The 15,109-nt window shown below is 41.4% G+C and overlaps 2 protein-coding genes across 5 annotated transcripts; both read left to right on the top strand.

The window, feature by feature from the left end:
• The first annotated feature begins 650 nt into the window (after positions 1 to 650).
• LOC122874081 (protein PERCC1) lies at positions 651 to 5,351 on the top strand. Of its 4 annotated transcripts, XR_006377561.1 has the most exons (4): positions 651 to 1,691; positions 1,797 to 3,918; positions 4,239 to 4,342; positions 4,554 to 5,351. XR_006377561.1 is itself a non-coding variant. In XM_044191631.1 (2 exons), exon 2 carries the CDS (start codon positions 1,812 to 1,814, stop codon positions 2,637 to 2,639), a length of 828 nt encoding a protein of 275 aa, XP_044047566.1. In that variant the 5' UTR covers positions 651 to 1,691; positions 1,797 to 1,811; the 3' UTR covers positions 2,640 to 4,184. The 4 variants fall into 4 exon arrangements, 1 of the variants encoding a protein (XP_044047566.1); XR_006377560.1 differs by having other exon boundaries at positions 4,239 to 5,351; XR_006377559.1 differs by lacking the exon at positions 4,239 to 4,342 and having other exon boundaries at positions 4,554 to 5,350.
• A 2,297-nt stretch (positions 5,352 to 7,648) lies between these two features.
• Positions 7,649 to 14,728, top strand: pdia2 (protein disulfide isomerase family A, member 2). The gene is made up of 11 exons (XM_044191614.1): positions 7,649 to 8,011; positions 8,857 to 9,063; positions 10,517 to 10,650; positions 10,736 to 10,873; positions 11,418 to 11,534; positions 11,615 to 11,740; positions 11,952 to 12,146; positions 12,233 to 12,353; positions 13,300 to 13,478; positions 13,648 to 13,797; positions 13,889 to 14,728. The coding sequence occupies exons 1-11, from the start codon at positions 7,729 to 7,731 to the stop codon at positions 13,943 to 13,945; spliced, it is 1,707 nt and encodes a 568-aa protein (XP_044047549.1). The 5' UTR covers positions 7,649 to 7,728; the 3' UTR covers positions 13,946 to 14,728.
• The last annotated feature ends 381 nt before the right edge of the window (positions 14,729 to 15,109 follow it).

Genomic DNA, 15,109 nt, shown 5'->3' with positions numbered 1-15,109 from the left:
TATATTTTTACACGTTCAGCTAACCTGCTGTGCAACAAGTAAAAAAAAAAAACCTCTCAAGGCCACATTATAAATAAATGTGAACACACAAATGTGTCTACACAAATAAAGTCCTTGGCAGAAACGTTCCTCAGAAATTACAGTTACATAAATGTTCCTTTTTTTGGAAGTTATTAGAAAGCTGTCCTACAATGTCAAAGTCTTTTTGTCTGTCTATAACTTTAAAGCAAGTTTTAGGGAAAAACTAGGGAGGGAAGGAAGAATGAAAGAGGTTAAAGGATTAATTAGGAGGTTTGGGCAAAACAAACCATCCAAGTCAAGTTTCTGGGAAATCAAGTGTGTGTTAAGGTATACTGTACGACTGTCGAAGTATAAGGGTGATATTGCTACATTTCCCGTATTCTCAGCAAAGAAAAAGACCCAAACCAACAATTAACAAGTATTGTCTATGTAGCCAAAGCCTGATATAACTCATCTGTGCCATAGAGCTCCATTGTTGCCCAAAAACTTTTAAAAACACCAAAGAGCTACACTGTTGCACTAAATGACATGTTCCTTCATTACGGTGAACATGGGCACTGTAGTTTATTTTGAGTCTATTCCACATACACCTTTTGGGTGCCGAAAATACTCACCAAATGTGTATTAATCCACGGCTGAAAGTAGTCCCCAACAAATGCACGATTTAGCCCTGTTTGACTAACATTTGCTAAAAGCTACAGTGCCCCGCTGTTTTAGGACATGACTGAGCCTTTTTAAAAAAAAAAATAAAACTATATATTTGTTGGTCTGTTTTTAAGATTCTTCAGTCAAACTAATTGGCTTTTGGGCTGACAGCCACAGACAGGAAATTGGAAAGTTTTGAGAGACAGACTTGGTTTTGGTCTTTTGGTCTTAACCTTTTCTAGACTCAATGGGAGTAAAAATAGGCAGTTTGTTGCTGGAGGGCACTCTGCTCCACAACAGGATCTATTGTCACCCCTGCGTCTGTCTTCCACCAGCCTTTAAAGAGTTTTGTTTTCTATTCAGCAAGTCATTCAATAGCCACAGGGAAAACTGATGGTGTGTTGAGCACACAGTCATCTTCTTGAAGACAAGAATTGGCAGTTTGGGAGGTTGGCATGGTTGACTCTTGTGAGCTTGACGTCGTGTCCTTATGCGTTACACTTAAAAAACATTACAGCACGTCATGTTTTCAGCAGAGCCATGTCTGACTAGGCTGTACTGTGTCTCAGTCTGCTGATGACAGTTCAGAGTGTTCCCCTTTAGAAGTCAAAACAGCATATGATTTGATTTCATGCTCTTTTATCCTTTAACTAGCCTCATAACAGGGACGGAAAAAGCAATGATGTGTGTGTGTGTGTGTGTGTGTAACAACTCTCCATCATCCCCTAGCAGAGGATCCATTAGCCTTCAACCCCCTCCCCGGTTGCCCAGTGATAAAGTAAACAAAGTGTGTTTGACCAATCCGGCACGCAAATATTTGTTCTGGAAGCCGCCTCATCCGACGGGAGACACACACACACGTCTGCAGCCGTGTGCTGAGGTATATATACAGTGACAATCCTGACGGTCCAGGATTACATATGCACACACACATAAAGAAAAGTGGATCCATCAATGACCCAGGCCAGACTGTTCCTTGGACTTCAACATAGATTCACCTGAACCTGGCGGCTAATTGCACTTGGGTAATAAAACTTTTACTTTTTCAACCGATTTCAATTTTATATCGTGTCAACAAACTGCTTTCCTATTTGATTCTTACTTTTTCTCTTCTGTAACTGTCTCTCCAGTTTTAATAATCCAACATGGCGGCGGGCGTCATCAGAAACTTCCTCGCGCAGGCCCCGACTCCAGCCTACTTCCCCCTGATTTTCCAGCACTCTCCGTGCAAGGAAGACGAAGAGGAGATGCTGGAGGAAAAACCAGAGGTGGGGGAAGATGAAGAAGACAGTGAAGTAGAGGAGGAGGAGGAGGATGAATGTGAAGCTCAGGAGGAAGAGGAGGAATGCTTAGAGGTTTTCTTAAACCCCGCCCACTACGCGTTGGACGTGACCAAGCAGCTGCTGAGGTTTGCAGAGCTCATCAGCCGTGACGTGCAGCGGTATTTCGGTCGCTGCTCTGGTGATCAAGACGCTTGTGACATCTACAGCGACTCGGTCTCCGTCACAACCAGCGGGCGTCTGCGTTACTATGACGACCTGCTGAAAATCGCAAGAGCAGGAAGTCCAGAGGAGCAAGAAAACAGCTCTGTGACATGTGCCGATGATCAAGGAGTCGGGGTTGCTAAGGGCAACAGCGGTTTGGGGCCCCTGGCCGAACTGTTCGACCACAGCGGCCCGAGTCAGGCCCGCAGCCGACCGATGATCAAGCGGCATCTCCCGCTCAGTTTCTGGACTGAGCCGATCCCCTGCTGCTCTCTGCTCACCTTCAGTAACACACCCGACAGTGACGCGCCTTCACAGGACAGCACACACACAGACACTAACGCACACGTGCACTACAACCCGCCCCCGCACCACAGCACACACGCCCTCGACACCGCTCAGCCGGACTTCAGTGACTTGCTGGCAAACTGGGACCCAAACCCGGAGCTCACACACACACTGACGGAGAACACACACATGCAGCATTAAACGCAACACCAGCCTTTTCAACTGTGATAGATACTTAAAAAGGACAAAACAGAAACAAATCAACATGTGCTGTATCATTTACAAGTTCCAGTTCCTCTGGATAATCCACAGACCTAACAGTTTTCACTGCTGTTTACTGAAGAAAGACTTCCAAACAAACAAATACTCTGGATTATCCAGAGAAACCTGGTTTCTCAACAGATACACTGTTACTTTGCAAAAACCCTCCTTTTTATCAAGTTGTTTTATTCTGTAATTAAGTCCTTCATGGGTTTTTTTTTAAACAAGTGAAAAACCTATCAATGATGTAAGAATATTTCAGCCTGTTTGTGATGCAAAATCTAATTGTTTCAGAAATTTTATAAAATTAATTTTCATTTTTCTTGTGTAATTCTTTCTAGTTTTAAGTTTAAAGAGGAACTTCCCCTGAAAATCTTACATTTACAGGTGTTCTCCAAGACACCGTGACATCACTGTCAGGTGTGGTTACAAGTACAACAGAGCACATTTCTGACCACACCCATCAGGTGAAATTAAAATTTAAATTGAGAGAGGGGAGGGAAACACTGCTTTTCAGCCTCTTAGATTAGATTATAAAGGGGTCATCAGCCTCTGGATTACCCCTTTATTTTATTTAAAGTATTTGGGGGTATTTTATGCCTTTACTAGGTAACGACTTGCAACAGTGATCCTCCATCAGACTGGAGCCAGGGGCATTTCAGTCCATGGTCAGGACCTTGAACCCCTAGGCCGACAGTGCCCCCATGGAGTACCCTTATAAAGTCCTAATTTATTCAGATGATTGAAAAACATTGGTCAGCGCAGAAAGTTTGAATGGAAATCAACTTGTTTCAAGTATTTTTCACAGTCAAGTTACATTTTGCTTGACTCTGTTGCAGCAATGTTCCTAATTCTTTCATGTTTAAAAAAAAGGGATAAATTATGGACATGACTTGATAAGACGGAGATTTTTTTTAAGTGTATTGACTTTTAAAAATGATTTACAGTTTGTCCCCAAACCTGAGTATTGAAGCCTTTTAAAAAAGAGGATGTTCCTGAGCCAGAGTCGGCTGTTTGAGTGGAACAATTCCTCCAATCCACTTTCATGACCGGGGGTTTGGGAGAGGAAGGAGCGACAGGTGGAGGCTGATACAATCCCAGAGGACTCCGACTGCGCTTCATCTCCGGATCCCGCAGTTGTTGACTTAGCTCGCGATGAAAACGTGTCTCTCAGAGAGGAGATCCTCCAGCTGAGGAAACAAACTGAGTTTTTCACAAGGTGAGATGTCCAGCAGGCTCAGATTAGAGGTAGATGCACTAAAATGTGTTTAAGTTTACAGACATGTTCAAAGTTTAATGGCTAGTTAATGAAACTACAACTCAGCGCAGTATCTTTGTACTTGTAGTATTTCATTATTGTTTTTGTCAAACATGTACTCCTGATTGTTGTGTAGTACTTTAGCAGTAGCAGCTGATATAGTATCATGTCTGTGTGTGTGTGTGTGTGTGTGTGTGTGTGTGTGTGTGTGTGTGTGTGTGTGATGAAGGCCAATCATATATTTCTCATAGTTTTAAATGGTAACATCTGAATTTCTTCAGGTTTGCATCCTATGACCTCATGCACTTCTGGGTCTCATTAAAGCCCTCGCTGACGTCTTTGTTCAGTGTGACACAAGCACAGAGAGACACCTTCACAGAGCCAAGTACTCTTCATAATAATAATAATGATAATAATAAGTTCCATGGACCATACAATACAACTTGACAAAGATCAGGGCTGATGAAATTAAATTAATTTGAGAGAAATATAATGTACATTTTCATTTGTTTTGAACAGACTCATTCAGACTGCAGTCCATAGATGAGATGTTCGTGTTTCTGAACTATCTTGCACTCTATCTTGGTTCAAAACAGCGTGACCGATATGCAGTCCGTGGAAACGTGGAACAACTTTCTGCACACTGTGAGGATCTGGATACCAGAGGAGAAAATAAGGGAACATTTGCCAGCAGAGTTCAAGGACTATGCAGACACTACAGTCATCCAGAACTGCACGGAGCTGAGGTGCCCTTCATCACCTCTTCTCCAAAGTGAAGTGTTCTCGCACTGTACTGCCGCAGGGCCTGCTTGGAGTTGCTCCTCATGGGACGGCCACATTCATCTCTCCACTGTATGCCTCATTTATCAGTGACAAACAGATCATGCGAGAGTCTGGAATTCTCTCCCTTTTGAGACCTGAGGTGGCCATCGTGGTCGACCGAGGTTTTCTCGTTGACGACTGTAAGATCTATAGCTATAGGCCGGCATTTCACTCTGGCAGATCCCAGATGTCTGCCTGTGAGGTCAGGGCCACTGCACGCGTCAGGGTGCATGTGGAGTGCCTCATACGCTGAGTGAAGTTCTTTTTGGCTACATTAATCGGCTCTATACCGTTGCATGTCTCCTGACAAACTATGACAGTGGGCCTCTTGTAAAGGGTTGGGCAAAGAAGCCAGAGTAGCACTTGTATATTGCATTTCCATTTACGACAACGCTTTTATCCAAAGCAACATCATCTGCTGGGCTTTTTCGAAGATGGAAGAGGTGTTAGTCTCCCACCACCTCCACCCTCAAAAAAGCCTAGCAGAGGATGTACCGTATGTTGTCTTGAGGACAAAATGTAAATCTTGTAAACAGCAGTTATCTGTATATACTTACATGTAATCTGTTTTATATTGCTCAAGTTATTGAATATTGTTTTATTCAAATAAATTCACTTTGTTCAATTTAACTAGTACTCAGATTTTTTTTGGTCACCCACCTGTCAGTTCTGCTCACCTATCTTTCTATAAATAACAATTACTGTAGTTTACACAAGACACCAAAACACTCCAATGCTATGTATATACACACACACACACACACACGACATTAGTATAATAATATATTTCTACATGAAATACAATAATAATAATTTCACTGATGTAACGTTTGTTGCAATCAGTATACATTTGTCTAGCCTACACACACCTTTTATTTAATAGAAAAGCTCTGATCACTGTTTGCAAGCACATTTCAGTGTGTTTCAAGAAAGGATGAAACAACAGTGCTTTATGTTCAGACTATTTCATAAAAGTTTTAAGTGATCTTAAATGCCCAAATGTAACAAGCTATGTGGACTGCCCATATATTAAGATCAGTGAGGGCACACATACACTAAGGAAATCCCATCCTTCCCACATGTTGATTTCTGGATTTGACTAGTGTAACGTTGTTGTCGATATATGTTTATTCAGAGGAATCCCCGAGACAAGGAAACCACAGAAACAATTAAAGAAAAAAGAGAGCCGCATCTGCATCTTTGTCAAGCTGCTAATAGCTAAGAACGGTGCTATACCTTCTCCTACCAGCAGTGCATGCACTTGTGTCGAATGTTACAAATTTATTTCGGTTTGAGGTAAATGGAATCTGGATGTTATTTTCAACAAGGCCAAACACTGGCTGCCTCTTTGGATGACCCCATCCACGGTGCGCCGGGATGGATAAGGAACCCACAAGGATAATGGTTAACCTCCCTTGCTATGCAGTGCTCCTCTACTGCTGCAGGTTCCATGTCGAAGCCTTTTCGTGAGATTTTCTGTCCCCTGGTGTGACAGACCTCTCTGAATATCGAGGTGGTGACGCGGGACCGCCTTAGTTGGTGCCACTCAACGCGGGAATGCTGATCTTTTGTACTGTTTTCAATTTTGTGTGCTGATGTTTCCAGGGACATCATGTGGAGTTGCTGATGTTCAGTGCAGACAAAAGCACTGGTTGAGGGTCCCAGCCTGTAATCACAAAGTGGCAGCTGTGGGGCATGTGTGTGTGGACAGGTTTTCAGCACTCTCTTTGTTGGCATGTGATAGGATAACACACTTCCTTGTTGCACTTTTCCGATCACAGAGTCAACCAGAGGTACATATTTGGCTATAGCCATAATTAATGGAGCCACATCACTGGGACGGTCATGGTGGACTTCATCCACCCTGAGTGTGTAAAGTTTAGCCAGGAGTGAACTGACTCCTTTATACAAGTGGCTCTTATGAAAAAGACAAATAAATAAAAAAGAAAAAACAAACAAAAATTTTGCTTATTATTTGCATAAACTAAGTTCAAATGAAACACCTATGAAACACTACTGCACAAATTCAGTGGGCCGCATACCCCTGGAAATAAACCCGGAAGTTCAGCAGCACAAGTTAAATTCATTTGACCTGCTTTGTTTGGGAGTCAGGGCGGTTGAGGCAGATATCTCAAAACCTCAGCACATTAGCAGCAAACCAAAACGATCTGCCCGACCAGACTCCACTTCTTTGGGTTAACTGACCTTATATATAACCATCCCTGGGCCAGCACGTACCATGAATCTGCTGACAGTTTCTTAAAGTAACTGTCAGCACTCATCTCCAAACAGCCCTCAAGTCCGGATTTTTTGCAAAACAGATCAATTACCTGTTTTTTTTCACACAGTAGAGTGGATGAGCTGTTGAAAGGAGCGTGAGAGAGAGGAGGGAGAGGTGAAAGTGTTTGCTGTAGTTTAAGTAAACAGAAATAGCATGATAATAGAGAAGAGTGAAGAAGAGAGAGCTAGAGATCCGCATAATTACTGTGCTGTCACTGTGTTTAGGTAAATGAGGGTCTGATAAGGCCCAGAGAGAGGAGGTGCGGTGTGAGGAGTGAAAGATTAAAGAAGTACACACATATACATGCGATCATCTGGTGGGTGATGGGCTCTGAAAGCTAAAGACACAATGAAGAAAATAATCAAGAAAAGGATGAAAAGGGAGGAGAGAAAGATAAAGATGTGTACGTGTGATGAGTCTTGAAGTCTTAACAGTGGATCAGCCAGTTTTCCCCAATTCTGAATCTACAGGGCACCATTTGATTGGTTTAGTTAAGAGAGTCTCCCGCAGGCGTACCGTCTGATTGGATGAGTGGGAAGGCCAGTAAAATTTTGACACACACTCTCCATCTTAGACAAATAAAGGTACAAACTTTCAGTGACACATGTATTGTGGGTGTCCATACCTGAGCGGAGGTACCAGAGCAGCTCAGACAGAAAACAGCCAACATGAGGACGTGCACGCTTTTGTCCATAACTCTGCTGGGCCTGCTGCTGTGGGTCTCCTGCATCCAGGCCGACGACACAGACGCCAACACTGACAAACAGACTGAAACACAAGAGACGTCAACAGAAGAGACTCCAGGAGAGACAGAAGTGGAGGAGGAAACCAAAGAGGCACCAAAGAAAGAGAAAACAACGGAGATAGAGGAGGAGGAAGATGTAATGGTTCTCCACATCAACAACTTTGCCAGAGCTCTCAGCGAAAATCAGTATTTACTGGTTGAATTCTGTAAGTAGTTATGAATAATATCTAATGTAGAAACAGCAGAGTGATCACTGTTAATGATGAATAAACTCTTTTGTGCCCAATAGGTGACATTAAACTATATATATTACGTTTGTGTTGCTTTTTTAGCACAAATAACATCAGTGACAACATATGTTAGGCCAAAATGGATTATCATTGACCAGTTTTGTGTTAAAATGTGTCACAGATCCGTACTTTCCTAAAGAAGACATGCAAATGTGATGGAGTGATACAAAAACTAAAGAGTAAAATTAATATGGAGGTTACTTCTTGACTTTGGGGACATCAATACTAAAATAAAGCTGAAGAAAGCCTTGGGATTGGACCGAAAGCTTCAGGAATAGCTAACTAAGTGGACCTTGAGTTTAGAATTTTTAGTAAAATATAAATGTAAAATGTCAGAGTGTTGCACCACTGCTCTCTGTTCTGGCCCTCGCGAGCACTGAGGCGTTATCATACAAACGTGCATACACGTGGCCTCTCCTGTCCAGATGCTCTCTTGGTTCAATTCTCCCACAGATGAACTCAGCACTGCAAGTGGAGAGGTCATGACAAGGAAAAGAGCAAAGGGGATAAAGGCTAAGCCCAACTGCCACCATTGCTATCAGCAGCTCATTTCCATGCGTATATACCGGGCATGTGGTGCTGATAGCAACAAAAAACTGGACAGAACAGAGGCCTGTGGAGTAGCTGCGTGTCTGCTGCTTTGGTTATCCATCCACCCCCCTTAATTTCAAGATTTTTTAGATTTTCAGTAACACATTTAAACTCAGTCCCATGTTGTATAAAGAGATTAACTGTCTATGCGTGTGTTTTTGTGTGTGTAGATGCTCCCTGGTGTGGCCACTGTAAACAGCTGGAGCCACTTTATGCAGAGGCTGCTGGGAAGCTAAAGACGGAGGAACCAGCACTGCGTTTGGCCAAAGTGGACGCCACAGAGGAGAAGGAGCTGGCTGAGGAGTTTGACATCGTAGGCTTCCCCACTCTGAAATTGTTCGTCAACGGAGACCGCAAGCAGCCCGTCGACTACACTGGTAAACACACACACAGGGACACACACGTAATGTAGGCTAACTGTAGACTACACCGTTAAAGGTCCAGTGCGTAACATTTAGGAGGAGCTTTTGGCAGAAGGGTGAGGCAGGCAGTATCCAAATGGTTGCAATCTGCAATTTCACCGCTAGATGCCACTAAATCCTACACACTGGCCCTTTAAAGCTGCTGTCCAGCTTTTCAGATTTACAACCATATGTGCCTATGTCATCACTGAACCTGAACAGCCCTGTCTGAGCCTAGTGTGTGTGTGTGTGTGTGTGTGTGTGTGTGTGTATTTACCTTACCTGTTCACTGCTGAACCTGTCTGGCATCTTTTATATGCCTTAAGTTATTTGATTGGATCAGTCGTTTTTGTGTCTTTAATGTTTGACTGTGCAAATCAACTGTATTTTATTTTATTTTGTATTTTTATTGTGTAATTATTATGTATTTTATTTTTCTTTTAATATCTGGTTAAAGAAATAGTTCAACCTTTTGTGGGAAACACACTTATTTGTTTTCTTCTAGAGAATTAGATGAGAAGATTGATACCAGTCTCGTGTCTGTGTGTTAACTATGAAGCTTTACCCAGGAGACGATTAGCTTAGCATAAAGTAAAGACTGGAAATGGTCAAACAGCTGCCTATCAGCACCTCTTAATTTTACTAATTTGGCACATGTGGCACCGGAAAAATGAATTGTTTTTAAGTCTAGGGAAATTAAACAATTAACAATGAAGTAGTCCAGCACCTAACCCCCTGTAAAACCACAATGTGTTGTTTTTGCAAGAAGTAAACAAACAAGATATAACATGTTATTTGGTGAGCTTTAGAGGTGCTGGTATACATGGCTTTAGCTCAACAGTCAACGCACAGACATGAGAGTGGTATCAATATTCTCATCTTAAAGAAATTTCCCAAAATGTCAAACTATTATTTTAAGTAGTGAAATGTAACACTGGTAGGCGTATTTTTGAACTTTGGAGAGCCGCGCTAGCTGTTTCCCACTATTTCCAGTCTTTATGCTAAGCTAACCATCTACTGGCTCTAGCTTCATACTTAACGTACAGAGGTATCAATCTTCTCTCGGGAAAAAATAAAACAAATAAATGCATTTTCAAAACTTGGTCATGACATTAACAGCCATCACTGAGTCTAGTGTGTACAATATGTGTGTGTGTGTGTGTGTGTGTGTGTGTGTGTGTGTGTGTGTGTGTTTTGTTTACCCTACATGTTCACAGTTTGCTGTGTTAACTGGTCCTTCACTCACATACCTCTGCCTATTTGTCTGAATCAACATATTTTTGCACATTTTTATAACCTAGTTGACTTGAGCTACACTGTTACTTTTGTTTTCTTTTTATCTTGGTGTGTTAGCACCTGAAGCACCTGAAATAACTCTGACATGACTTGACATGACTTGAATTTGTTTGTGGTTGTATGTGTTTTCCAGGTAAGAGGTCAGTAGAGGGAATAATCCAGTGGATGAAGCGTCGTGCAGGCCCTGGTGCTCCAGTGCTTGACTCTCTAGACTCTGCAGCTCAGTTCATTGATTCCCATAACATCACTGTTGTAGGATTCTTTGATGTACGTTTATCTATTTTATCTATCCTTACTAATAAATCATAAAATCACATATTTATATTTAAATTTACATTTATATTTATATTAGGATCTGGAAAGTGAGGCAGCCAAGTTGTTCAAGGAAGCTCATTTGGAGATGACTGACATGGAGTTTGCTGTGTCATCGAGTCCTGAGGTTTTCCAGAAGTATGAAGTAAAAGCCAACTCAGTGGTGCTCTTCAAAAAGGTGCGAACATGTTATGATACTAACTGAAAGGCACATAGTCAAGTGTTTTATAGAAGGCAGATCCAAGACACAAGTAGCCGTAATGATGTTAGCTTTGCTGCCATCTAGCGCCCAGAGATAGTGTATGCAGTGTTTTCCTTTTTGAGGCCCAAATGTCCTCACAAGGATAGAAAGGTGAGGATATTTTACTGATTCTGACTTCTGTAAAAGGGTTTTCAAACTTTAGGAACTTTAGATTTAGGGTGTAGTTTAGTATTAAGACAAAGCTTAAGTTAGGTTTAGGGTTAGATCTAGCCATATAGCTGAAGGTAAAAAAAGGATTAGGCCTGTAACTGAGACTGTAACTTAGACTGTAAATGAGAAGCTGAAATGAGCAGCTGTTTGAGAGTTTTACTTGATATTTGAATTACATAGTTAAGCAATATTCAAAATTGTAGAATGACTAATGGATTTATTGACTCATTGTTTCAGAACTAGAAGAGATTAGTAGGTTAGGGTTAGGTCTACCGAAGTTGAGTAAAACAAACGTGTGTGTGTTTGCTAGTTTGATGATGGCAGAGCAGACTTTGCGTTGTCAGAAGAAGGGAAGCTGGACAAAACAAATTTGACCACCTTCATCAAGGAAAACAGCCTGGAGCTGATCATCCCATTCAGCCAGCAGGTAACACACACACACGCACACAAACGATTACAAAATTCAAATTAAATGTAAAATTATATTGAAATAATACTGTATGTCAGACTGCAGATAAGATCTTCACCTCCAGCATCATCCTGCACAGCCTGCTGTTCATCAACTCCTCTGTGGAGAGTCAGACAGCCCTGGTGGACGAATCCAGGACTGTTGCCAAAAAATTCAAGGGCAAGGTAACAGTGTGATGTGTGTGTGTGTGTGTGTGTGTGTGTGTGTGTGTGTGTGTGTGTGTGTGTGTGTGTGTGTGTGTGTGTGTGTGTGTGTGTAGGAAAGTGTGTCTTTGAGAGAAAGTCAGTGACAGAAAGACATAAACTAAATTTAACCTTATTGTCTTTGTTTTTTATGTCTCGTGTGTGTGTGTGTGTGTGTGTGTGTATTATGTAGATGCTGTTCATTGTGATCGATGTGACAGAAGCCCTCTCTCATGTGCTGAGATACTTCGGCGTGTCCGAAAATGACGCCCCCACTGTACGCATCATCAACATGGAGACAGGAAAGAAGTTCACCATCGCTGCCAGGGATCTCACAGAAAATTCACTGAGACAGCTGTGCCAGGAGGTTGTGGATGGCACTGCCAAGGTAACACACACACGAACATGCACACATTTCATATTAAGTCACACAGCAGCATTAAACCCAATAACTTGTCTTGTTTTGTGGTGCAGCCCTACTATCGGTCTGAAGAGATCCCAGAGGACTGGAATAAAGGACCAGTCAAAGTCCTGGTGGGGAAAAACTTTGAGTCTGTTGCTCTGGACCCGACCAAAAACGTCTTTGTGGAGTTCTGTAAGTCCGTTTGTCCGCCTGCGTGAGTCTGCACTGTAGAAACTGTAATTTAGTGAAATCAACTCAATCAATTTCAAATTTCTCATATCTGCTTTCAAACTATTTCAGAATCATTAGCTCTTGACTTAAATGATAAGTTGAGTTAATGTTCTGCTTAGTGTTCATTAACTCATCAACTTTTCAACGTTTCTTAAGAAATACTGGCTGGGTCTGAAAACACTCCCTAAATGCTACCTAATGGACTGTGTCACAGCACAGGTAGTACTGGTAATGGTTTGTTCTTAGGTCAGGGTGATTTAATTACCGCTAAACCTTGCTGCTGTATCAGATCTAACAGGCCACAACATACACAGAATGCCTAGACTGCCAACAACAAGAAAGGATGCAGGCCTTACCTGAACCCTGCACGTGCACTGAGCACAGCATTAGTTTCAGTTCATTTAGCTTAACAAATAGACGCAGACAGAAACTAAACCAAGATACTTCAGGGATGAAGGTTATTATTCATTGTCCATCGCAGTCTCAACAAATAGTTCCTTTGTCGAAAAGTTATTATTTCCAACCTGTAGCTAAATATATATATGTGAAAGTGTCTAAAAAACGAACATGGATGCCTCATCATCCATCATTCAAGGTCATTCAACAGTCATTTAATGGATACTGTGCTGATCTAACCCTCAACATTACCGACACAAGTAATCATACAACTGTTGCTCAAAGCTAGACAGCTAATGTTATACATTCAGTGTTCAAAGGCAGTAAGACGATTGGAGTCTCCAGTAATAAGAGAAGCAGACTTGTTGAAATAACAACATAAATGCAGTGTAGACGTCGAGAAACCCACTGATACAAAACCAGCTACCAGATGTGCCCTTTCATCTTCTAAAAGTGTGTGTGTGTGTGTGTGTGTGTGTGTGTGTGTGTGTGTGTGTGTGTGTGTGTGTAGATGCTCCATGGTGTGGACACTGTAAGGAACTGACCCCCATCTGGGATCAGCTGGGTGAAAAGTACGCCGACAATGATGACATCATCATAGCCAAGATGGATGCCACGGCCAACGAGGTGGAGTCTGTTGTTGTTGAAGGATTCCCAACACTCAAATATTTCCCAGCTGGTGGCAAAGAGGTACACATACAAACTTACACACATGTCCACCTACACGAGCTCTACACACAGACATAATGTTTATATGATTTTTCTTTTAATTATTTCTCTCTTCCACTCATTCTGTCCTCCAATATTTTTTTCCTTTTTCTCTCGCTTTTCTGTCTCTTCCTCCTTTGTTGTCCTGTAGGTGGTCGACTACACTGGAAAAAGGGATCTGGACACCATGTCTAAGTTCCTGGATGATGGAGGAGTGTTGCCTGAGGGGGCAAGTGAGGAAGGGGAACCTCAGGATGATGAGGAAGACGAGGAAGGTGACGACGCTGGTGATGATAGCAAGGTTTGTATTTTTACTGCAACTTTTATATTTTTCTCGATAATATAAATCTTCTCCACTCATTACTCTCCCATTTTATTTTTCTATCTTTCAGGAGACTGATGAGTCTGCAGAGGGACTGACAAACACAACATCTAAGGATGAGCTGTGATGTCACTTCGGTTTCCAGCCAATCAGGATCAACCTAGCATCTTCCAATTTTTCTTAATAAAATGAATTTGGGTTACAAACATAAGATGTTATGTACTTATGACTATTGTGAATGGACTATAAACACTGTTTAGATTTGTCATCCCCTCTCTCTTTTCTGCCTTCCCTGTCTCCCCCCCCCCCAACAATTATAGCTTTTCCTATGAAGACATATTTTATAGTTATTTTAGTTTTAGTATAATGTCATCCAATATCTGTTTATGCACCAGCATCCACTTATGGTTGCTCACCGGAGGTGTTATAGTTGTTGACAAATACATTAATAAACACTTCTGCTTACTTTTCATTAGTGTATAATCACCTGAAAATAAGAATTGTTGTGTTTTTGTTACCTTAGAATAAGCCCTTTATATCTACAGAGGGAGCGGGTCCTCTTCTACAGAGTCCGCCATGTTGCTCCGCCATGTTTCTACAGTAGCCCAGAACGGACAAAGCTGGCTAACTAGCTAGGCCTGCTTGTGAGCTTGGATTATTACTCAGCACCGAAGTGAAGATCCAGTGTTAGCAGTGTCAGCTAGCTCCTGTTGGCTAGAATGACCACAGAGAAAGACTTTAGCTAACAGGAGCTAACTGGCTAAATCAGGTAGCTGTTGAGCTTGCTAGCTTAAGAGGCAAGACAACACCACTGTCATAAAAAGTGACATTATGAAATAAGAAGTGATATGAAATAAAAGTGTTACTGGCGAAAATGTTGCTATGAAATAAAAACAAACTTTTGAAAAAGGACATTTAGAAATAAAAATGAACTCTTATAAAACTCTGTTATTATGAAAATAAGAACGATGAAATAACATTTCATGATAATAAGTTGAGTTTTATTCATTTCTTTAATTATTTCACAAATTATTGTTTCATTTGTATATTTTATGCAAGCTATTCATGTGATTATTTAATAATTATTTATTTAATATTGAACACTTTGGGTCTCCATAGATTACAATATATATAATATAATATATTCAATAGTTAAATACTAGTTATAAATGCTAAATAGGGGTGGTTAAAGTAGAAAAGTTAGCTTTTTTGGTGCCCTTTCTTAACTTCCACCATGCAAAAGAGAGTGAACTACTCTCATTGTATAAATAAAGGTTGAATGAACTGCCAT

This window comes from Siniperca chuatsi, linkage group LG3, assembly GCF_020085105.1.
Source record: "Siniperca chuatsi isolate FFG_IHB_CAS linkage group LG3, ASM2008510v1, whole genome shotgun sequence".
Lineage (NCBI taxonomy): Eukaryota > Metazoa > Chordata > Actinopteri > Centrarchiformes > Sinipercidae > Siniperca > Siniperca chuatsi.
This window is presented reverse-complemented; position numbering and strand designations above follow the sequence as displayed.

What these genes read in the sequence shown, in the direction of transcription:
- LOC122874081 (XM_044191631.1), top strand. Translation starts at nt 1,812, where the DNA reads ATGGCGGCGGGCGTCATCAGAAACTTCCTCGCGCAGGCCCCGACTCCA.
- pdia2 (XM_044191614.1), top strand. Translation starts at nt 7,729, where the DNA reads ATGAGGACGTGCACGCTTTTGTCCATAACTCTGCTGGGCCTGCTGCTG. An exon ending in TTGTGGATGGCACTGCCAAG is followed by an intron (nt 12,147 to 12,232) that starts GTAACACACACA and finishes TTTGTGGTGCAG; the next exon opens with CCCTACTATCGGTCTGAAGA. An exon ending in AAACGTCTTTGTGGAGTTCT is followed by an intron (nt 12,354 to 13,299) that starts GTAAGTCCGTTT and finishes GTGTGTGTGTAG; the next exon opens with ATGCTCCATGGTGTGGACAC.